The sequence below is a fragment of the Lingula anatina genome, chromosome 6 (genome assembly GCF_051362555.1).
Source record: "Lingula anatina isolate TDL-2025a chromosome 6, LinAna3.0, whole genome shotgun sequence".
NCBI lineage: Eukaryota > Metazoa > Brachiopoda > Lingulata > Lingulida > Lingulidae > Lingula > Lingula anatina.
The window spans coordinates 22,219,691-22,243,339 of record NC_141772.1 but is presented as its reverse complement, the minus strand read 5'-3'; the positions used below and the strand labels follow the sequence as shown (position 1 = coordinate 22,243,339).

The 23,649-nt window shown below is 36.2% G+C and overlaps 2 protein-coding genes and 1 long non-coding RNA gene across 4 annotated transcripts; 1 reads left to right on the top strand and 2 right to left on the bottom strand.

Moving 5' to 3' along the window:
* Positions 1-2,881: 2,881 nt before the first annotated feature.
* Positions 2,882-7,886, bottom strand: LOC106175080 (protein kish-B-like). The gene is made up of 3 exons (XM_013556902.3): positions 7,739-7,886; positions 4,611-4,742; positions 2,882-4,049 (listed from the first exon to the last, which is right to left on the bottom strand). The coding sequence occupies exons 1-3, from the start codon at positions 7,746-7,748 to the stop codon at positions 3,967-3,969; spliced, it is 225 nt and encodes a 74-aa protein (XP_013412356.1). The 5' UTR covers positions 7,749-7,886; the 3' UTR covers positions 2,882-3,966.
* On the bottom strand, positions 5,539-7,446 carry LOC147761371 (uncharacterized). The gene is made up of 2 exons (XR_015335234.1): positions 7,111-7,446; positions 5,539-6,717 (listed from the first exon to the last, which is right to left on the bottom strand). It is a non-coding gene; the product is annotated as an uncharacterized LOC147761371 (long non-coding RNA).
* LOC106164932 (isoleucine--tRNA ligase, cytoplasmic) lies at positions 7,871-23,263 on the top strand. Of its 2 annotated transcripts, none has more exons than XM_087015444.1 (32): positions 7,871-8,008; positions 8,383-8,514; positions 8,800-8,956; positions 9,453-9,572; positions 9,892-10,111; positions 10,549-10,677; positions 10,918-11,005; positions 11,475-11,535; positions 11,861-11,956; positions 12,298-12,420; positions 12,760-12,851; positions 13,143-13,241; positions 13,651-13,777; positions 14,064-14,137; positions 14,564-14,758; positions 15,204-15,290; positions 15,437-15,520; positions 15,858-16,002; positions 16,496-16,616; positions 16,794-16,885; positions 17,364-17,441; positions 17,922-18,043; positions 18,371-18,473; positions 18,759-18,842; positions 19,155-19,445; positions 19,757-19,852; positions 20,262-20,429; positions 20,595-20,658; positions 21,011-21,153; positions 21,533-21,668; positions 21,931-22,103; positions 22,499-23,263. In XM_087015444.1, the coding sequence occupies exons 2-32, from the start codon at positions 8,396-8,398 to the stop codon at positions 22,625-22,627; spliced, it is 3,816 nt and encodes a 1,271-aa protein (XP_086871570.1). In that variant the 5' UTR covers positions 7,871-8,008; positions 8,383-8,395; the 3' UTR covers positions 22,628-23,263. The 2 variants fall into 2 exon arrangements, with proteins under 2 accessions (XP_086871570.1, XP_086871569.1); XM_087015443.1 differs by having other exon boundaries at positions 7,872-7,999; positions 22,499-23,262.
* Positions 23,264-23,649: the final 386 nt, after the last annotated feature.

The window sequence follows — 23,649 nt, the reverse complement described above, 5'->3', positions numbered from 1 at the left end:
AGGTACAGTGTGTAGTTATCCTTCCACGTGATGTGCTTTAAATAATTGCGTCTGAGCATAGGTAACACTTCTCTCACAAGGTTTACACATTAAAAGCAGCACTCTCATAAACAGAAATAAATTTCCAATTTATTAATTGTTATAATTTTCGACTCCTGGGAAATTTAATTCCATGGTATCTAATTTGGACCTCTAGTGACGTCAGTTAGACCAGTTCCGTTTTAAGTTGAAACGCTTTAGAGCGGGTCTTAATATTACAGTACAGCAATAATAGTTTATAGTTTTGTTCATTGCAGTGCTCGAAGGTTCTGCCATGTTTCCTGTCAGCTCGGACATGTTTTTGTCGCCGCAGTTCTCTGAGAAAGTTTGGGTCCCATCTATATGCTGTGAGAAAAGGCACGTCAGTCTTCAGCAATATCGAGAATACCAGGAATACGTCGAAAACCCAAGTCGTTTACTCTGAGCCTACCGGTACAAATATGTGACTAAAAATCATGAAATTATAGGTTTCTTATAACGTTTATTTTGTTGATAACTTTGATCCAGAAACCTTTATTTGTTGCCAATTTGGGATTAACTTGGGCCAATAAACAACTGACAGGCAAAAAATTCAATGAAATAAATAAAAACAATAAAATAAATAAATAAATTGAAAGATATTAAGATTAAGAAAAAGATTTCTTGATGGTTCATGAAAAAAATATTGCTGGATAAAAAAGAAATAGCCAACTCGAGCATTGTCTCCAAGGTCATACTTATCCCCCATTAATAAACAATTTATTTTTACAACACTGAAAAGTGCACGGTGGGGACGTCGACGACAGGCACGGGTGGTGGCTATTTGTCCAGAAGAATCGTGTCTACCCATAAAAGAATTGTGTATAGACCATCTGATCATGAACTAGGTGCAAAATAACATTCATATTCTTATCTGGAGGAATTTTTCACACACTTTAAGGGGTGGGTCCGTTCACCTTGTGCGTCGAAGGTGACAAAAAAAGCCACCAAAACAAACGAGACAGGGCTATCTCGGGGCAATCATAAAATATGACACGGCAAAGACATGAAACGGAAAACTACAAAAAAGAGATGGAGGCTGATACCAATGGCATAAATTGTGAAGCATTTTTACGACACTAGAATACGGTTGAACCAAAAGTACAGAGGGCGTTCAAGAGTTACTTTAAACGATTAATTAATAAAGAAGGTAAGGCTTATATTTGTGCACAACGCAGCTTATGAAACGCTAATCCAATGCTGAATTCCTATTGTTATGCAAGCCCTCCTTTACTTTGAACAATCCACAAAATAATTTATCTTAAAATCTTAGTTTAAATCGGAATCTTAGTTTACTAGTAACACTTAAATCTGCATATTAAGTCGTTAATGATATATCCTATTGCAGCTGATGGTTTATCTCCTGAAGTTTCATTCGACAGGGTTGAGACTGCCATTTAATGAAAAAGTCAAAAATATGGCGTGGGGTTTGGATAATTATGACTCCCAAAAGTCGGATTCCGCCGAAAATCTTATCTCTGATTCTACCGCGGTGAGCAAGTTTCTACTTTTTGCACTGAAACAATGTGAATTTTCCGACCCATTCAGTGAAGTGACTACTCTCTATCAAATGTTTGACGTACGCCTTCGTCACTAATATCGCCTTATAAATATGCCTTCAGAGAATATTATGAAAAAACGATCTCTAGCACTAGTACTTGAACCTCAAGGCTTCAACACCTTTTTTCTGTTCTGTTGTGAAAACAGTGTTCAGGGCCGTAGCCTGAGCAAAATGCCAGGGGGGACAGTAAGCTGACACAAGGGGGCGAAGCCCCCGAGTGGGGAGGGTGTGTGTGTGTGTGTGTGTGGGGGGGGGGGATTGATACCAACTTTGCAATTATTTTTATTCACCTTTGCGATTATTTTTTGCACCTCAAATCCCAGGGGGGGGGGGGGGGGGGGGGCAACTGCCCCCCCTGCCCCCCCGGAGGCTACGGCCCTGGTGTTCCCATCTTGTATTTTACGACATAATTGCGTGACATATCAGCCGTCGCTACCGTCATCAACTACAAGACATATAAAGATGGAAGAAAGAAGGATGCGGGGGATAGGATACCATAGCGTTGGTGATAATACTTCCTACAGCGGATTCTGCAGGCGTTTTCGATAATTGTCGTTAAGGCGTAAGGAGCCTTTTTAGTGAACGGATAGAGTTTAGCATCTCAAGACAACGTGCAACTTAAAATATGCCGTTTTCATCATTTAACCTTCGCTTGTTGGAAAAACATAATAATAGATCGTTTTACAGGAGCGAGATTTGGTAAAAAATATCCTGCTCTAGACAACTTTTCTCTTTGCTGTTTAATTGGATTTAAGACGTTTTCTTATCATATCAATATTTTAGCTGTTAGTTTATTCTATTTCATCTATCTTGTGTCGTTAATTTGCCCTTGTTAAGTCTACTGCAATTCTGTAATGGATTTTACTTGAAATAAATATATCACTTATTAAAACACTATCTGAAATACTTGAATAACAAGACAATAGATACAGTCGCAAGTCGCAACGTGTTTTAACAAAACAATCCGCCCTTGACTTCCTGTAATTTATTACCGGCATCAAGGTCTCTTAATTACCGAAGTAAAATTTACGAGTGAGCACGCAGCGTTGTAAAGGCTTTGATATCCATACGAAATTGTAGGTAGTATTACATTTTAAACAAAAAGAAAGCTCAGAATACCCAATTAAAAGTAATTATAAACTGGAAACTCTACTCGTGAGGAATGCACGCAGAACAGCGCCAAAAATGAACAGTAGGATAGGCCTATCACGTTCTGGTTATTTTTTTTTCACAAATGACCATAAGCTAAACAGCAACCTCTCATTACGATTATGTACAGTTTTATTGTTTAATGTTCACCCCTCACCAATTTCAAATATTTATAAATTATTGCATTTCAGGCAGATTATGATCATTATATTTTTATTACCATACCTTTGTCGCATTTAAGAGGTTCTTCCACATAAAAAAAGAAAGTAATCGTGCGGAACAGGGAGACTAGCATTTTAAACATTTGTCCTTTTAAATGCTCTTCCCCAATAAAGTAAAATTACAAAGCTTTCTTTTTAAAACGAGTAAGTCTCCTGAAAGAATGTTAGACGTATGAAGCTAATTGCTATAGATAAACTGCTCATCATGCCCCCCCTCTCCAATTATAACTGCAACATAGCCCAAGTCACCTGTAGTAACCCTACACCAAACAAACTGGCAACATCTGACCATGAACGTGCAACTCCCTGTTGTATTTCCATGATCTGACACATAACAATAACCATCTTTTTTTGGTTGTTTTTTTCATGGAAACTTTCACTGACAAGCTGATGCATACAAGTGAAATAGAGATGTCTTATTTGGTGTCATTCTTTCTATAATATTTTTCTTCATTTTCAGTTTTACATTCACGTCCCCATCATGTCCATATTGAGACTAACAGAAAGAAAGGGGAAAGTCTGATTCCACACTGGTGTTTACCTTATCTACATATTTTCTTACTTTCCTGCATGTTAACAACCACAAGTATATGATTATGTACCATTTTTTTTTTTTTTAATAAACAACCATTTTACTACATCTTCATGTCGTATTTTTTAACCACTTTCTTCCCACGGTCCATCAATAGATGGCGACAGTATAGTCTTCTCCCTTCAAATGCTGTTCACCTCTTTCAACCCACCATCACCTTGAAAATCAGAAAACAATAGCCATACTACTAGTAGGCTAGTTCATGAAACCTGAATAGTAATAATAAATGCATGGCATTTTTTGTTTCACAAGGTTTTCCTTTGTCCATACACTTTTCTGGCAGACTCTCTTCAAGCTGTCAACATGGAATGGACAATCCTATTTTAAGGTCCACTTCTCAATATTATTATATAAATGCATTTCTTCCATGTTGCTCCAGCTGTGGCTTATTTAAATAGTAATAAATAGACTGCCATCAGAATACATGTCAGTGCCACAGGGATGTGGAGTCTTGTTCCTATCACAGAGGCTGAAACAAAGAGAATATATAATCACCAAACTTCAAAACAATAAAATAAACTTTAAAAACTAATCTGTCTGCTTTTATGTTTTTATAGGTGAGCTATTAAATTTAACTGCTTTTTCATGTTAGATTAGACGTGTTGTTGGGATAATGATATTCAATCATTATGTAGTTAAAATAATGATGTAAATGTAATGAGCATAAAAATTAAGATGCCATTAAGAAAAAAGCTAATGACAATGAAACCTTCCCTTATGTACCAAACAGAAAACAGAGAGCTTTGTTTTAAAGAAAACTACATACTTACCAAAAATCATCAACACTTTGAAAGTTATATCAAACTACCAGTAGATTATCTTCAAAATCCATTTTTTAAAATCATATATGATAATAATAAAACAGCATCTGAAGTATGTTCACACCTTAGCTTTCAGCTTGTGTTTTATAATTATCATAAAAGGTCCAACTACCAAGCTAATGAGCATTTTTGCTCACTTTAACAAATATTACAATAGAAAAATATGTACAGCTTTAAAATTGCAGGAATCTGTTGAATAATTAAGTCACCTTTATAGAACACTCCCAGGAATCCCTTCTTCTCAGAGAGGAACCACTGCTTGATGCGAGGCACCCTCCTCATGTAACCACACGTGCATATGACCAGGACGCTGAACACCAGTAAACCGTCAAAAGAATAGGCTGAAAATAAATACAATGTACATGTACCAGTACTGTAGGGGACAGTAACCAAAATTGGGGAAACCTTGTAATTGGTGATATCGGAAGTGATATCGCATTGAGATTGGGAAGAATTTACGAAGGACAAAAAAGCATTTTAACAGTAGAGTTATCGTGCAACGAATGTCTCACAAGTGCAATTTTTGTACTTATCCTTGACTGTATGTATGTTTTACAAGTAGTTTATTTCAAGCCCTTTCAGTTTGCGGTCAGTGAACTGATTTGATATCCATTCACGTCTTTGATAGCATTATAACAGTGGATATTATTGTGCAATGAATGTCTCACAGGTGCATTTTTGTTTACTTATCCTTAACTGTATATATGTTTTACAAGTAGTTTATTTCAAGTCCTTTCAGTTTGCAGTTAGTGAACTGATTCCCATTGGAATTTTGGAAAGAGTGATTATAAAATGCAGAGAAAGTACCACGATTTATTTTTCCCAAAAATAAATTCTTTATATGAAAGGCTTAAAAATTAGTTTGTCTTTTTAGTGATAATTGACACTCAATAAAGAAAATTCCTTTAAAATTGTAACATACATTTTTCTTTTTTCTTTAATAGAGTTTTTCTTTAAAGACCACTTGAGTGCAACAATAGAGAAAGTAACGTCAATAACTATTCAATTTTATTACTGAAAATAACACCAGTGCTACAAATATGTACACTTTGGGTGCTAACCATATATAATTCACCGTATATACTGAAGACTAAAATATATATATATATACTTTGGGCGCTAAATATACAATTCAAATAACGGAAGAATAAAAATTATTAATCAATTCACTTATTCCATTTAATCAAAAGATATAATCAATGGGCACATATTTGTAAGAGAACAACAGACATACAATCTTATCTATAGTTGGGTAATTTTCCCCATTTTGGAGTCTCAAAAATTCTGTTGGTGAAGTACTAAAATCTGAAACTTGCAACATACTAGACCAATGACACGTTCAACATGAATATATGTACATTCATAATTTTGCATGTTCTTCTAAATCCATGTGACGCAACTGCCATTTCCCCTTGATCAATGCAGGAATGGCTAATTCTGCTTGATAAAAACCCATAGATTCTTCAATTGTAAACCCCCTATCCACCATACAAAATTACCTGGCAAAAGATTCTATAGAACCCATATTCTTCAGTGAAATGTTTACCTAATGTTCGTCCATCCCAACTCTCAGTGGAGCAATTCCAATGAGATATTTAACTGAATGGTAGTGTTTATAGTTGGAATAAGTGTACACTTGGTTCAAGGGGGTTTTCAATATATACTTCCAAACAATCCCTAATAACTGCAACTTTCTCACCAAATTCTTTTCTGAATGACATTAGCATTGATACCCTCAGACTTTCTCTTTATGCCCAGTGCACTAAGAAGATCAATCAGCAGATCAAGGACAGGATGAAAACTTTTTCGAAAAGTTTACACTGACACATTTACTGGTATATCTAAAAAGCTGTAAAGACCCTCTCTTGAGAATGTATACTTTTTCAAAGCAGTTGAATCTGCAACCCTTGCATTATAGTCATTTTCAATTTGTTCAATATGTCCAGATGTTAAGTCAGTTTGGGTCCCTATGCCCTCGGTTTGAATCCCCTTGTCACATGTTTGAGTTACTATCTCACAGTTTTTAGGATCTGATTCCTCAGATATGGCCATGGTCTCCTCAGCTCCTTGTGGAATGTCTGAGTTTGTCATATCATCTTCTAAGGGCATGTTCCCAGAAAGAAAACAAGGAGTTTACAGAGTTGAAAGTGATGAGATTACATCTATTACTTTTCTTTTATTGCCTCGCTGACTGTACTGCTGGTATCTAAGTTGCATTAGTTGACCCTGTTGTCGTCGTTGATGTGTGGCCTAAAGAAAGTGTTGGAATCCAGGACAGATTGTTGCTGTCCTGCAGATACTAGTATGCACTTTTTCCTATATTAAAATAACAACAAAAAAGAAACATTACGAAGTAACAGACAAAAAAACTCAATGCACTTAACATGTCATAAAAAAACATCACTGACTGCATAGAGTATGAGAGATGTAAACTTTAGCTTAACTCTTTAGAGAACAATCCATGCAGACAATTAAAAAAGAGCAACAATTCTGTTTGGTGTACAATAACTTTACACATCATAACAATTATGAAATTGAATTCACTTATATGTTACTTGCAATTTCTGGTACAAACAGGAAAAGTAGGGAAATGTGACTGCCCGTCAGAGGTCCCGCCCCTCAGTATTAAGATTTTTAAGTATAAATAATGGCTTTTTGACAACGTGCCAAGAACACTAGTGCAATTAACAATTTTCAAAAGTGGCATACCTCCAACAAAGTGCTTTGAGCAAACGAACGTTCTATCCCATTTTTCTTCCGACGTACTATGTCTTTTCTAAGCTGCCTTCCACATTGCGTCTCCTTTCTTCAGATTTTCTTTTTGTTTCATCTCCCTGTTCCAGTATAACTTTGAGATAACTTAGATCTCTGCCACTTCTATTGGAACAACCGACTATACCGCAACCTATCATGTTTTCTAACCAAAATATAAAGAGTACAAAACTTAACACTGGCATTAACGAAGTCCTTTACTGATGTTCAAAAACATGGCGGCAACACATGCGAGGACTGTCCCGCACCAAATATGACATCACGGAAAAGCAAAGGATTTTTTTTTTTTTGCGCCAGTAGTACTGGATAGTTTTGCATATATATCTAGTTTAAGTTCGTATGTAAAACTTATCGGTTTAAAATGAATTCAAACAAATTAGTTCTTCCCGCCTGGAACGAGTATCGTACCTAATTATAACTCTAATATACAACAATAATTATTATTATTGTCAACCACATGAACGGGTGTTTCGTTTTGAGGGGGGGGGGGGGGCGAAAACAACACTACAGTTCAGCTATCAGTATCGTGCAATTTATGACCCAACTACAGAAAATATTTACTGACCATTCGTCATCTTCACGCCTGCAGATATATATAATAAAAACAGGATCAGATATCTTGCATGATTTTAAGATCTACCTCACAACACTAGAAGTAAACTCCAACATGGCGCGGAAGCGGAAATACGATGACTTGCGCAAAACAGGTGCGCGTTTCTTCATTTCCGGTCCATGTTGCATGAGACGAGGGTTGTGCTTGAAATGTGTTGAAATAAATTTTGGCTTTCTCATAGATAGGATCATACGTTATCGAGATTTGTAACTGGTAAGAGAGGTGTGTGTATGACTGATGAGTGACTGTGGGTGAATGAAATTTAAAGTTTCATAAATGTTTTGCCGATTCTTTTTGGTGATTTTAAACATTTCATTGTACATGTACACTTGGTCTTGTCAGTGAAACTCTGCTGGCAGATCCAAGTAGAAATACAATTATTTACCACATTAAATTGTTGCGATCCTTGTAAATTGTAATTTATATATATATATGATATTAATATTTGTAATTTAAACAGATCAAAAACACTTTCATACAATGAACTGTTCTTGGAAATAAACAATTAAGCTAGGTTAAAATAAAATTAACATGACAGATGTCCCAGCAAAGTCGTTGATTCATACAATCTGTTTCATGAGTTTGACGAAATTTAGGACTGTCAGCATCATGAGCAGTGCAGTGCCAGACAACATGAACTTCCCCAAGGAGGAAGAGGTCGTTCTTGAACTGTGGAAGAAGTTGGATGCATTTCAGACAACATTGAAGCAGTCTAAAAACAGGCCACGGTAAGTACGTGATCCATACACGACTGGCAATTCAGTCAATCTTGTTATCATTGTCAGTTCTGATTGCAGTTGAGCAGGTGCCCATCTAACATATATGCCAATTTAATTGTACTGTACACCTTATGTAAAATCTGGAGGCTATATACTGTAGAGTGGTGCATGAGTAGATTTACAAAATTTTGGAAATTTTAAAAATATTGATTGAGATAAACTCTTCCCATCTGATTTTCAGCTACATGGTCAAGTTTTTTTCCCGGTTTAATACTGTGATGCCCTTTTTTACAGGTACATGTTTTATGATGGGCCTCCCTTTGCCACAGGCTTGCCACATTATGGTCATATCTTAGCAGGAACCATAAAGGACATAGTTACGAGGTGGGCTCACCAGTCAGGTTACCATGTTGACAGGAGATTCGGTTGGGATTGCCATGGGTTACCAGTGGTAAGTAACAGTCTGGTTACCATGTCAACAGGAGATTTGGCTGGGATTGTCATAGGCTACCAGTACGAGTACCTTATTGGTTACCATGGGGACATGATCAGATGGTTTAGAAAAAACTTTTCAAATCATTTGGCAGACCTTAAATGAAATTACTCTACAGTCATGGAGGTTTAGCAGCTTTTTGAATTTCTTCTCAAGTCGAAATTTGCATGTCACTGTTTAGTCTATAAATTGTCAATATGTTGAGCATGAGGGCTCTGTTTAGGTCACTTACATAATACTAAGCCCTTTCAAAAACCATGGTAATTTCAAGACAAGGTCTTATTTCAAAATCTCTCAATGCAATAGCATGTTCAGGACTGAGATGTCTTTTTTGCTAAATATCAATCCATTGGGTTTCCCTACCACTATTTGCTATGGCTCACATATTTCTGCATGTATACCACCTGGATCTCTAACCTTGTTTATCACAGTATTTGCTGTACTGTACTTGCAGGAGTATGAGATAGACAAGACGCTGGGCATCAAGGGCCCTGAAGATGTGGCAAAGATGGGGATTGCTGCATACAATGCTGAGTGCAGGAAAATTGTGATGAGGTATTCCAAAGAATGGGAGGTGAGACTGAGAGGTTTGCTTTCATAATTACCATTTTATAATATATTGTTTCATAGACCTTGTTGTGTATTTTCCATTAGATTCATATGAGATGTAATATCTACAATCAGACCTTTTACTTTTCTCCATTCTGTAGTGCACATTTGTTTGATGTCAACATATTTTACCTGTTTATTGGTTATATGCATACTGGAAACAGAAAACTTGAAAAATTTACGAAAATATTTGAGTAAAATGATGCTATTTGAGTGCTGCAGCTTCAGTAATCAACATTTCCAAATGAGAATATCTGCATCTTACTTGACAATTTTTTTATCAGGAAAATGTCACCAGACTAGGACGATGGATTGACTTCCGTAACGACTACAAGACGATGTACCCCTGGTTCATGGAGTCCATATGGTGGGTGTTCAAGCAGCTCTTCGAGAACGGGATGGTTTACAGAGGGGTCAAGGTCATGCCTTTCTCCACCTCCTGTAACACACCGCTGTCCAACTTTGAGGCTGGGCAGAACTATAAGGACGTCACTGATCCTGCTGGTAGGTACAGGTCAAAGGTTGTTCAAGGTGAAAGGTCATAGAGGCCAAAGGTTGTTCAAGGTCAGAAGTCAAAGGTAACATGACAACAGCATTCTAATGTGAAGTGATAAAACCATTGATGAGATTTTTGAGACTTTCGGTGGATTTCTGACTTTTTGGGAGCAATATATATATTTTTAGGTTGATGCAGGTGGCCTGCCTGGACCTCACTCCATATTTTCAGACTTTTTTAATAAATGACAGTTTCTTCCCCGTAATACTGAAGACTGTACAAATGTTTATGTTATAAAAATATTACTTTTTAAACTAGAAATACTGAAATTATTGTTTGGATGGTATGCCCTTCACACATTGATGTTAGACATTTACTCTTCATTGATGTAATGTATTATTCAATATATTCCAGTGATATAGATAAATATTTATTAATATTCCAGTAATCATCTCGTTCCCCCTGGATGAAGACCCCAGCGTCAGTATGATAGGTTGGACCACCACCCCCTGGACACTGCCCAGTAACCTCTCCCTGTGTGTTAACCCTGAATTGGACTATGTCAAGGTCAAAGGTAAGTGTGGACAGAAAATAGAGGGGTTGGGGGGGGGGGGGCAGAGGAGGGCAGATTCCTACCGAAATGATGGGATTAAGTATTATCAATGAACAATTTTTAGTAAAATGGTATTGATAAGAGAAAAATGTGTCTAACTTAACAAACCTTGTATTTTCTTTGAGAAAAGTAGGGCACTGTTGAACAGTGTCCTCTCTGATATTTTATTAACCTTTTAATCCAATTTTGTCATCTTTGCAGACAATGAGACTGACAAGGTCTATATCATGATGGAGGCCAGACTGGATGCTCTCTTCAAGACACCTCAAGAGTACACCATTCTGGACAAGTATGTCTTGACCTTTATTTAAATAATTCTTAACATAGTCACAGTCATAGCTGTCATATATTCTGACATACAATTTAAGTCTATGCATAAATTAAAAAAGCTTGTGTATATTAAGTATTGATGTTTTGATGAACATGTTAATCTGATAACTGAAGAAAAAAAAGGAACTGGAAACCTAACTAACTGAAAATTAACTATACAATGAAATGAAGTTTGACCAATATAGTTGCCAAATACAATGCATTTACTTCAGCTGCAGTGTAAAAATATTTTACAATCTGATACAGTCTTTCAACCTGTTATTCCAGGAAGAAATACAGATTTAAACAGGACACTGGTTACTGCTGTATGCATCTTGGTTTGCCAACTGTGAGGGGGGGGTATAAAATAGAAGAATAGAACTAGACCTTTGGAGATGTTTGAAACTAAATATTGTTAAATTAAATACATATCAAATTGTTTCTTTTAGATTTAAAGGCATCACTCTTAAGGGGAAGAAATATGAACCGCTGTTCCCCTATTATAAGGAGGTAATTTTAATATACTGCAGCAGTCTGCATAGATCAATAAGTGAAAAGCGGGACTTTTGATTCTAGGCTTTTTGTTAGAGCAGCCAAACTTCTTCAATCTGTCTTACAGTTTTTGTATTTTATGAAGACAAAAAAAAAAAAAAGAAGAAAGAACAATCACATTTTTTGAACTTTGAAATGGGCATTTACTAATAAATATTAAAAATTTTAATGACATCTAGTTTTTGAGAAACATTTGTTTGTAGAAAAGTTTCATACAGTGTTTCACAAAGCTGTATTTAGAATCAACTGCTTACTAGACATCACATTATCAATCTTCTTTCAGAGAAAAGCAAGAGGAGCCTTCCAGGTCCTGTGTGATGGCTACGTAACCACAGAGAGTGGGACAGGGGTGGTCCACCAGGCACCTTACTTTGGAGAGGTGAGGGGGAGGTGGGAGGGGCTGAGATAATATACAGTTGTGTTGTGTTGTGCACAGTGTGCGATGTTAACAACTGGTCCTTCACCCACGGCTAGTAAAATTTTGTTTGGAGCAGTAGATTTTCCAGAATGGATTAAGTGGTCCAAAATGGCCTTTGGAATTTTTTAGAAGTTCTCAGAAAAGCTTTCGGTTTGTTTCAATGTTTTCTTCTCATATTTAACTGTTACGTGATGATTCCAACTTTTTACTTCAGTATAGAAACAAGAACTTGAAAAATAAAAATATGTCACAATTTGTTAAGAGATAGGTTTATATATACATGTTCCGTTTTGATTTGTTAGGATGATTACCGAGTATGCCTGGCAGCTGGGGTGATATCGCGAGATGATGATCTCATATGTGCAGTAGATGCCAGTGGCAGGTTTACTCTCCCTGTAACAGACTTCAATGGCCAGTATGTAAAGGTGAGGTCTTTTTCATCTTTTTGTTTCAAACTATTCGTTTGCAGTGTATTCTTTGTTTGAACAACAGTGCAACTTTCTTCAGAATTTTTTTCTGCTTTGTGAAGGACTTGGCTGTGAAATTTATGTAAGTGGTCGTGTCCTCTGCGCTTTTCTAAGAGGGGAACATTGTTTTATGTTTACAGTTTGTTCACAAAAGGTAACAACTCAATAATGTTACATTAATTGGATCTGGTGAAGATTTCCAGAGTGCTTAAGTAAACCTTAGTTTATTCCTTTTTGCATTATATGTATTTATATATATATAATGAAAATTGAAAATCATTATTTTGAAATCTTCAGGATGCAGACAAAAATATAATCCGTTGGCTGAAAGAACATGGCCGCCTTGTCCATCAGGGACAAATAAAGCATAGTTATCCATTTTGCTGGAGGTAGGTCAAATGGATTTCAGATAATTTGGTAATCAGGCCACTGACTGGCAAAAGTATTTGCTTTCATAAACATGGTACTTTTACAGTAACTTTCCAAAATAAACTTACAAGTACCACACCTTGAGTGGCTAAATCATCATTTTTTCAGAAGAAAACAAAGATGGATGAGAAAAATTCTTTGAAAAAAGCCACTGTAAATATAAAATGAGCATAAAGGTTTAGATTCATATTTAAATTTAAGTGATATTGTTGAATTATCTTCAGCAGTAAACAAATCTTGTCTGGTTTCAGGTCAGAGACCCCACTGGTGTACAAAGCAGTGCCTAGTTGGTTTGTGAGAGTTCAGAGCATATCAGAGAAACTGCTTAAATGTAATGAAGACACTTACTGGTGAGTTTAAGCACATTATATAAGTATCTTGTCCAGGGTTTTGACAGCAGGTCAAATGTTTTATTAAGTTAAAAGCAATTTTCTCCCACCCACGAGTCATAGCTCTACCTGCCCTTACATAATGGTTTGTAGAATTTATAATTGAATTATTTTCTAAATATCTTACCTTTGAATTTTTTTTGGTTAGAATTGTAAGTTGTTTTTCTTAAGACATTAGGGATACTAAATGGTGTGAGTTTTAGTAATATCCTAAATTATAATTCTTACATCATAATACACTAATTGAGAAGCCCTTTGTGCAACCAACTGTTTAAAAAGAGTTGTGCATTTGAAAAAAAAAAGACCTGTTCCTATTTACTCTGTGAGCAGTTCAAAGTACACACTATATGTATGTTTTCTTGCTCCCCAGGGTTCCAGAGTTCGTCAAAGAGAAGAGATTTGCCAATTGGTTACGAGATGCACGTGATTGGGCCATCTCCAGGAACCGTTACTGGGGCACCCCAATCCCGTTGTGGATCAGTGACGATGGGGAGGAGGTGAGGATGCCTCTGTCAAACTGTCTTCTCTGTTTTGGTGCCTTTAATATAGTCATTCATGTTTCTTCACTTCAAAATTTGTATAATGTTTTTTCATTCAATCTATCAAGCTTTATGGATGCATTTTGTTTATTTGTTTACAAAGGTAAATTGGAAAGTTTTACGTAAAAAAGGACGTGGTGTTTTTGAATTTAAAAAAAGTGCTTGTTTTAAAATATGTATTTGCATTCCAGTGTTCTAAAATTATTGGCTTTCCATTAGGTTATCAGATATTGTTTTCTTTTAGGTTGTGTGTGTTGGTTCTATAGAAGAGCTGACCAAACTGACTGGGGTGGAGTTAAAAGATTTACACAGGGAACAGTAAGTAGAACAACTTTAACTTTAATGGAATACAAATAACTGATTAATGATATTTCGGTTTATGCTCAGAATCAGTCAAGCTGCTGACCGAAATCTGGGTAGGAAGTTTTCCCATCTTTTAGCTCTAATTTTCTAAATCAGTATTTTCTTAAGACACATTCTTTCATAAAACAGCAGTTAGTGTCATGGGATAGAACTGAATCAAGCATTGTAAAAATGATAAATTATTATGTAAAGAATAATAAGAAAAAAAAGCAACAAATATTTAAAAAAATATATAATTACAATTTCAAAGTACATAAACTGGTGCTCATGTCGAAATATATGAGGGCCTGTTTCTAGAGGCTTCATTCATCTCCCGTAGCCTCAATCACTTTGGCATATGGTGTGGCTGCAGGCTTTTATCATATTTAATATTGCCTTCAGTGTGGACCCCCTGACCATCCCATCTCGCCGTGGCAAGGGTGTACTCCGCCGAGTTACAGAGGTGTTTGACTGTTGGTTTGAGAGTGGAAGCATGCCCTATGCACAGCAGCATTATCCATTTGAGAAGAAAAAGGAGTTTGAGGACTGTTTTCCAGCAGATTTTATTGCGGAGGGGATAGATCAGACCAGAGGATGGTGAGTGGCCACACCACTGAGGGGGCAGCGGGAGGGGGGGATAAAACAAAATTGGCAGATCTCCCCCGCCCTTCACCCCCACCCCACCCATCCTAATCAGTGGAAAGGCAGGATTTGTACCATTGTGAGAGGTCTATAGAGATATAACATTATATTATGCCATTTTTAAAGTTTGCTTCCCTGGTATGCAGTATTAGATCTGTAATGGTGAGGATGTTTTATAAAAAGGTACAAGGTGCAACCTATGTGTTGATGGCTATGTAAATTTTTTTTATATAATATGGAGGAGGCAGAACATTTCCTGTCAATCCCTTCATAAAAAAAGGGTATGTTTGGGGGTAAAGAATTTTATTATAAATTGGCATAGAATATCAGATAAGCATACTACAGTATGTTACATTTGAGAGAAATGGTATAATACATATACATTTATATCGCCTTCCAGGTTTTACACTCTCCTAGTTCTGAGCACATCTCTGTTTGGAAAGCCACCTTTCAAGAACCTGATTGCCAATGGGCTTGTCTTGGCTGCGTAAGTGGACTCTCTCTCTTTCTTTTCTCTCTTTCTCTCTCTCTCTCTCAACTAAGTAAACAGTACTCACTTAATATATTATTATTTAGTGGGTACACGGGGCCTCCAGCAGATCTGTTTATTATGTTTTATCCAAATATTTGCAGAGATGGTCAAAAGATGAGCAAGAGTAAGAAGAATTACCCAGATCCCATGCTGGTTGTCAACAAATATGGAGCAGATGCATTGAGGTGGGATTTTTATATCTTCCTACTATGGCTGATAGTGTGGTGTCTTTGATCTTTTAATTTAAATTTCTACTTAATAATATGCCTTAGTCTATGATATGTATGATATTTTTTGATCAAGTGGTTAGTCAAGGATGTCTTGCCTTTAAGGTGTGCCCGTCTATCTTTTTGGCTGTCTTGTACCATCAATTCATCTTATTATTTATTTCTATTAGGCCTAAACAGTAAGCCAAAAATTTGTAATATTTTGTGATGCACAGAACATCTGATGTTTCTTTAAATGCTCCACAATAAGAAAATTTGTAATTAGTATTCAAGTTGTGTTGTCATCTTTTGCCAGGTTGTATCTGATCAACTCTCCAGTGGTGAGGGCAGAAAGCTTGCGCTTCAAGGAGGAGGGCGTCCGCGACATTTTGAAAGATGTCTTCCTCCCATGGTTTAATGCCTACAGGTTCTTAATGCAGAATGCTGAGAGATTGGAGAGGGTGAGTAAAAAGATCACACTGATTTTTTTCTTGAATTGACAGAAACGTTCAATTTATTTAACAGCCCTGATGGAGACCTCTATCTCTCTTTAAAAAAGTTTTAAAAAGGAATTTATGGATAAGATTTGTAAACTTTGAGATAAGGTCTAAATAACACTTTCAGACTGTTACTTTTAGTAGCTAGTATAGAAAATGTGCTACTTCTAAAACTAATACTATAGATAATTGTTCAGAAAATAGTGGAAAAATTTGAAATACACAATCATGAAATATGTCTTCCCATAAACCACCCTGAGTCCTAATCAAGGAAAAGTACAACATACTTTTCTTTGGCAAATTGAAATTTATAATTTGTTCAACATTGTCTCAAATTTACAATTCTAAAGAAAGCCTGATTTAATCAATATGAATACTCTCTCCTATTCAAAACCTGACATCAGGTATAACGAAGAATTGGAAAATAATATAAAAATGTTATATATTTCTGTTGTAGGAAGAAGGTGTTCAGTTCCTGTATAATGAGAACAAGGTAGAGCTGTCCACAAACTATATGGATCACTGGATTCTCTCCTTCACTCAGTCATTAATAAAGTATGTGAGGGATGAAATGGCAGGTGAGTTTACATAGTTAAGTATCACTGAATGCTTAACATACATAGTCTGACATTGATTTTTACTCACGGTCTTAGACCAACATAGTATAGTATGTCAAGAATTTATTGAAAAAGCACTGTTCATTATGACAGTGGTTCCTAAGAACATTAATACGGTCCATATATGCTATATTCCAGCCTATCATCTGTATACTGTTGTCCCAAAGCTGGTGAAGTTTGTTGAACAGCTGACCAACTGGTATGTCAGGATGAACAGGAAGAGGCTGAAGGTGAGACTCTGTTACATCTTGCTCTGTTGGATGATGTAAACTGATAGGTTATATCCCAACAAGTCAAGTTTCCATTCAAGTAATTGCTCATTCAGTCCCTGCACTTGGATTTGATATTTTTAAACCTTTTTTGAAGCATTAGATTTGTTCCAATGACTGGGGAGTCATTAAAACTGTCATGTCTTCCTGTACTTTTCAGAAGGAAAATGAATGTAGACTTTTATGTGAAGTTTTATTTATTTTTTTGTCATTTTGAAGTTTTAAATTGGGAAAGATGAGTGGCTCTCTGCAGGATATATATATATATATTTAGTTGACTTCAGGAAATTCTAAGATGTGTATAATACACTTTTAAGAAGTCTTATAAGTCTACACCAATTTTAAGATTCAAGTTGCTTTTTGACAATGGCCCCAGAAAAGGTGATCAAAACTTAAATGTTACACTGTATTAGTATGGGCTGTTATATTCTGTTTCCAGGGAGACACAGGACTTCAGGATTGTCACAAGGCCATAGAGACGTTGTTTGGAGTGTTATATGCCATGGTGAAGGTCATGGTAAGTGTGGTGACAGTGTCAACATATTAAGTCCGTTTGATAAGGGGGGAGGAATATTTGTTATACTCAGAGGCTAGCTATACAATCAGGATACAAGAAGCCTTGCTGTTTTGGAATGTTAGTGTAGAGGCATATTATTATGCATATTTTTGTCCTCGTTGAAACCCAATTGATCTTGATGAATTATTTGTCATAATTGAACTTAAATATTAAAATGTTTACTTTCTTTTTTGTCTCAAGCACTATGTATCCAACAGAAAAAAAATCCACTGTTGAGTGTTATTTTCTAATTGGCATTTTTATGCTGTCTCAGGGAACTATTTATCCAATTGAAAACTTTTTACTGTAACAGTTAAGTGTTATATCCTAGTGCTATATCCTAATGGACATTTTCTGTATGAAATTGGTCATTTTCTTTGCTCTCCCAAGCTTTATTTGATGAGCATTATATTTAAATAGATACTTTCTATGCTGTCTCAGGCCCCCTTCATCCCGTTCCTAACAGAGCACATGTACCAGAGTCTGAAGAAGCTGATAGACCCAGAGGCCGTACAGGGCACGGATACTGACAGTGTCCATTACCTTATGTTACCTGTAGCCAGGTGAGATGAATTAATTCAGTTTATCTCGATTTGTCATATTTCAATGGAATTGATGATAAAAGTCAAATGTTTATAAATACATTTTACACATTCTTATGTAAATGCTATAGACATTCGTATATTATGCAAATTTATTGTTTTTAATTTTTGGGAAAAATAATTTTTTTATATGTTCATGTTTTCTTCTGTCCAAACCTATGGAAGTGGGGGGGGGAAGGGGGGGGGAACCAGTTGCTATCAAATCAGTTTTGTTGTGGACACCCTTTTCTTATGCCATAAGCTTGACCACAGTGAAATAATTTTTAAAATCTTGATATTTTTCCCCAGAGAGTCTCTGATAGACACTAAGGTAGAGATGGCTGTCCAGAGGATGCAGACAGTGATAGAGCTTGGCCGTATCATCAGAGACAGAAAGACACTGCCTCTTAAGGTACACTACCTGTAAAGTAGTCAGTTATGATGATGCCACTTAACAGAAATTCGATTTATCTGGAAAATTATTTTAGTAGTCTAGGTATTGTTTTACCTATTCAGTGTTTGCTATCATGTGTTTTATCTGTTATTGGACATATACAGAAATAAACAGATCAAAATAATGAACGAATAAATATTGAACCAAGTAAGTAAATACATGTATATGAATGGAATATGAAATATACAGCATGATTGTCATGTAATTATAGCTGTACTGTTTTATATCTGTGTTCCATGTTAGTACCCACTGAAGGAGGTAGTGGTCATTCACAAAGATGACCGCGTGTTAGAGGATGTGAGATCACTCAAGCAGTATATTCTGGAGGTAAGTATAAGTATTGGAGATAAATAGAATTTTTGAGAAATATTTGGTGAAGACTGTGACCGAAGATCTGTTATACTTTCTATAACACGTGGGCACATGTGATATGATGGAAGTTATTATAATTATAAAGATAAGATACAACATATCCCTTGTCATTTAATTTTCTGTGCAAAGTTTAATTGTTTACAAAAATTGGAGACAACCTGTATAAAAGCACTAAAATCATGAAAGCCATTGTACCACTTGTTGGTGGTTCATACCTAGGAGAGGAGCTTACACCTCTCCAATTCTCTAATTTGCGTTTCTTTTTAGGAGCTCAATGTGAAAGAAGTCACAACCACGACAGACAAAGAAAAATATGGTGTTCATCTCAGGGCCGAACCAGACCACAAGACCCTGGGAGCTCGCCTGAAGGGAGCATTCAAATCAGTCACCAAGAGCATCAAAGAACTGACCGATGCCCAGTTGCAGCAGTTTTTGAAGACAGGAGAGATAGTTGTAGATGGACATACTCTGGCACATGAAGATTTGCGTATCATGTACACATTTGATGCAGAGAAAGATGGCACCCCAAGTCACTATGAGGCACACTCGGATAATGATGTAAGGCATAGTTTATCCCGCCCATCTTTTATATGGTCACATTTTTTGACATGAAGATGTGAATGTGTAATCAAGGTCTTGGGGCGCATTCCCATTGAAACTATCGGTCTGCATAGATTGATCCAACTTTGAAGGGACTCTTGCTGAATGCAATCAGTTAAACAGATTAACACGCCTTAATTACATTTATTTATGGGATTGAAAGATAAATGTGACCCAATTACTTCATAATATTTTACAATAATCTGTTAGGCTTGATAACTTTGCTTCTGTTTAAAACATAAAGAATCGACCTGTTGCCTTGGTTACAGATCCTAGTTTTGCTGGACATCAGTCCGGACCAGTCCATGCTGGACGAGGGAATAGCCAGGGAGGTCTGCAACCGCATCCAGAAACTGAGGAAAAAGGCAAGTATGAAATAGTGGTCACTTTTAACATAGAGTTGGGTGACTCTGCAAGCAGGTGTTGGATGGGAATCTCTACAAAAAAACAGTCTTGAGTATTTTAACTCTCTTTAATGTAATGGTTTATGTAATACAATAAAGTAACACAAATACAGGCAAGAATGAGAATGATCGCTTATAGACATTACAAAATAGAGCTTGTGAAATTAGAAAAAAATAAATAAAAAATAACACAAAGTACCAGACACACCAGGTGATATATCTTAGGTTAAGCTGACTTCACACATTTGTCCTGTTTACATGCCTGAAAATATGGAAGGATTATATAAAATAAGAACCTTAAATTAATTTTTCTTGACAAAGGCCTTACTCAGTTGGTTTCATTTTCTAAATTTCTCCATCCTTCTTCCAGGCCAAGCTGGTGCCAGCAGACGACATCACAGTGTACTACAATGCAACCCCAGCACTTGAAGACATCATCAAGAACTTTACGGAATTTTTAGTCGGCACGCTGAAGAAACCCCTGTTGCCTTACCCCGTCATGGAGAGCGCTCAGTTGATAATACAGGAGACAACGCAGGTAAAGAACATGTTGATTTCTGAAAAAAAATTTTATTGAGTATACTAAGTATTGTTTGTTTTTAAATTGATAATGAAGTGACAATTATAAGGCAATGTTTACTGCCTTCAATTTTAATAGCACATGTACTGTTTCATAAATGGTGACCATTTTGCACTGTTGCAGGTGAAGAACGACACGCTGAAGAATGAAACCCTTGAAATCTCCATTGTAAAAGGCAGCTCAGCAGGTGTGTGAGAAGTAGAATAGAACTGATGGGATAATTAGGATCCCTTAGAAAATTATTTATGCTATATGCTGTTTTAGGCCCGATTCCGATGTTCTTACACACTATAAAAATGCAAAATAATTTGAGACTTGCTTTATGGTTCATGGTATGTCATAATATTCATGTGAGAATAATTGAAAGCATATATCATGTCAAGACTGGTACTCTTGACATGTGGTTTGTTAAAATTTTTTGTTTTATGCTACACATTGTCATCTAAATGTTTAAAAATATCATTATTGAACAGCATAATATGGGTTTCCTTCAAATGCATATTTTTTTAAATTTTCTAAATCATTCTATCCTCTTGTAGGGGATGAAAGTGTACCGAGCAATGGTCCTGCCTGCAGCTATGTGGACATAGTTCTCAGTGATCATGGCAACAAGCAAGCTACAGTTCTGCTGGAAAACCCTAGGGGGCACCACCAGCTAACAACAGAGGAGCTCAAAGATAGGGTGAGGTATTTTACACAGTTCAGACAGTAGAGAAGTTAATATACTGTACAGGATACTGTATGGGTTATCTTCCGTTGCATCAGAATATTTATTATCAAGGGGGCACAGTGTAATTTTTCTTTAGATACGATTTAGAAGAATAAGTTTATTTGAACAGCATATGTAAGTTTTAGTGAGCAGGAGTTTTCATCCCTGAGCCAGCATTGCAGTAAGGCATCTCACAATAATAATTACTCAATCCAGTGAAAGTAGAAGTTACTACATTACTCATCAGTCGTTTTGCCGGAGTGAGGTCAACTGATGGATGTTTTTCCTCATTTTAGAATGAAATTTATTTAATATTTAAGAATGCTTAGATAATTCAGTTTTCCTTCCTCAGGTTGGGATCATATATGGTGTTCAAGGAAAACATGTCTCATTATTCCAAGCAAGTAGTGGCAAAGAGGTAGCACGTGGTACAGATCTGAGGACCTTGACCTCCTTGACCTTGAGTGCCTCCTTGTCTGGGAAACCAGGTCAGTAGTGCTTCACAGAAATATACACATTCTGTATCTTAGTTAGACATCTTAATTGTTCAGGTCCTGTATGATGAAAAAAGGCACAGCATACATTGCAAAATGTGAAAACTTTTTGGGAAAAAAAATTTGTATTACATGAAAAAATGTATTTGAAATTTTAAAGAATGAATACTTTTTATGTTTTCAGGAAATTGCTCATCAGAAACATTTTGATTATTTATATATATTTTGATTTTTACAAATCGTTTTTCGTCCCCAGGTCAAATTGATAACACACTGGTCAGCAATGGGTCTGGGCCAGCATGTCGTTATGTCAATGTCCAGCTGGTCAGCGTGGAGCCCAGAGGAGGGGTGACCTGTAAAGTAGGAACTGTGCTGCTGGAAAACCCACCAAAGGAATACCCTCTGGACACTGCAGGCCTTCTGCACCAGGTAATGCATTCTACCAAAAAGAAAACTTTTTCAGAAAGAGGCTGTAAAGATTTTGAAATGGAAGCAGCAGTGGTAGTGAAAATTATAAAAGTTGTATGGTCATTGAAGATTACTTAAGTTTTTTAAAAAACTTAATTGGGTTTTCCTTTATGATTGTCTTATTTCTTTAGAAACAGTTTTTACAAAACAAATGCAGAGTTTCTAGTAAAAACTATACATAAAGACTTTGTTAGTCATCATGAAAATAATTTCCCTAAGTTTTGCTTTTTAAAAGCTTGATTTTGCATTTAAATTTAATTTGGTTTTGTGCTTTAAAAATAAAGACGATATATGTAGACGGACAGTTTCTACAAAGTTCTTCGCTAATGTTGGATGTTTTTTCCTCCTTTCCACAGGTCCAGGTTCTGTTTGGCCTGCAAGGGAAAAAGTTGACATTTTACTGCACAAAGGACAAGCAGGAGCCAGTAACAGAGAAGTCAAATCTTGCTTCTCTACATTCAAAAACTTTATATGTATTTGGATGAAATACTGCAGGAATGACACCATGAATGATATAATATGATGTAAAATGGAAGTCACTCCTGTGATGAATAAGAGACAGTACTCCAGATTTTTTTTCATTGTGGCAAAAAACAAAACAAAATCAGAAGACGGTGTCAAACAATACAACTGTGTGAAAATTATGAAGTTTGCGTTACTTTCAGCATACCCCCCCATCCCTTCAAAAAAGTAGGTAGGGGGCTCAATCACGAAATCACAAATGGACAATTTGATATGCTGATGGGAATCATACATGCCAAATATAAGATACCAAATGACAATTGCTGATGTTGACGGGAAAAGTGTGAAGAACTGAGTAATGATGACATGTTCTGTTGAAGCTAATGAAATTGTGAAGCCATTGTAAGAAATGACGTCAAAATAAACTATGAGAAACCTTGAAACATTTGAAAGCGATCTTTTTAGCTGTTGGGTTTACTCAATTGTAATATTTTACAACAATTATGTCTCATGTGGACGGCGGAATGATTAACAGTTTCGTTAATTTAATTCATCATCTTCCTGTCGCCATGAATTCTACACTAACTGCGGTGTTGTTACTGGGGATGAAGTATTACAATGGTGTAATTGTGTTGTATTGATCCATTAAAGACAACATCAATATCATTAGAGAGAGTGAATCAACCAAAAGCAAAGTGAACTTAGTAAATATTACACAGAGGAACTCCATGGTGCCAAACGACCTGTTGATATTTAACGGAAAGCAGCAGTCTGTCAAATCGTGTCTTACACGACACGCACTGCCCTCTATCGATTGTTTTGACGCGGTCTCTCAAGTCGTTCCTGCAACGGACGATCAAATTGGTTCAGACTTTCATGCGACACGGTCGCTTCCCTTATCTTTTTTTCTCCAATCATTGATCGCTCATATCAATGTCATCCATCCTAATTCTACAGTTACTATGCAACTTCTAAAAGCGTGGTACTCAATCTTTACACAAAGATAAAATATGACAAGTTTTGTACTATTTCTGCTTTATGACAG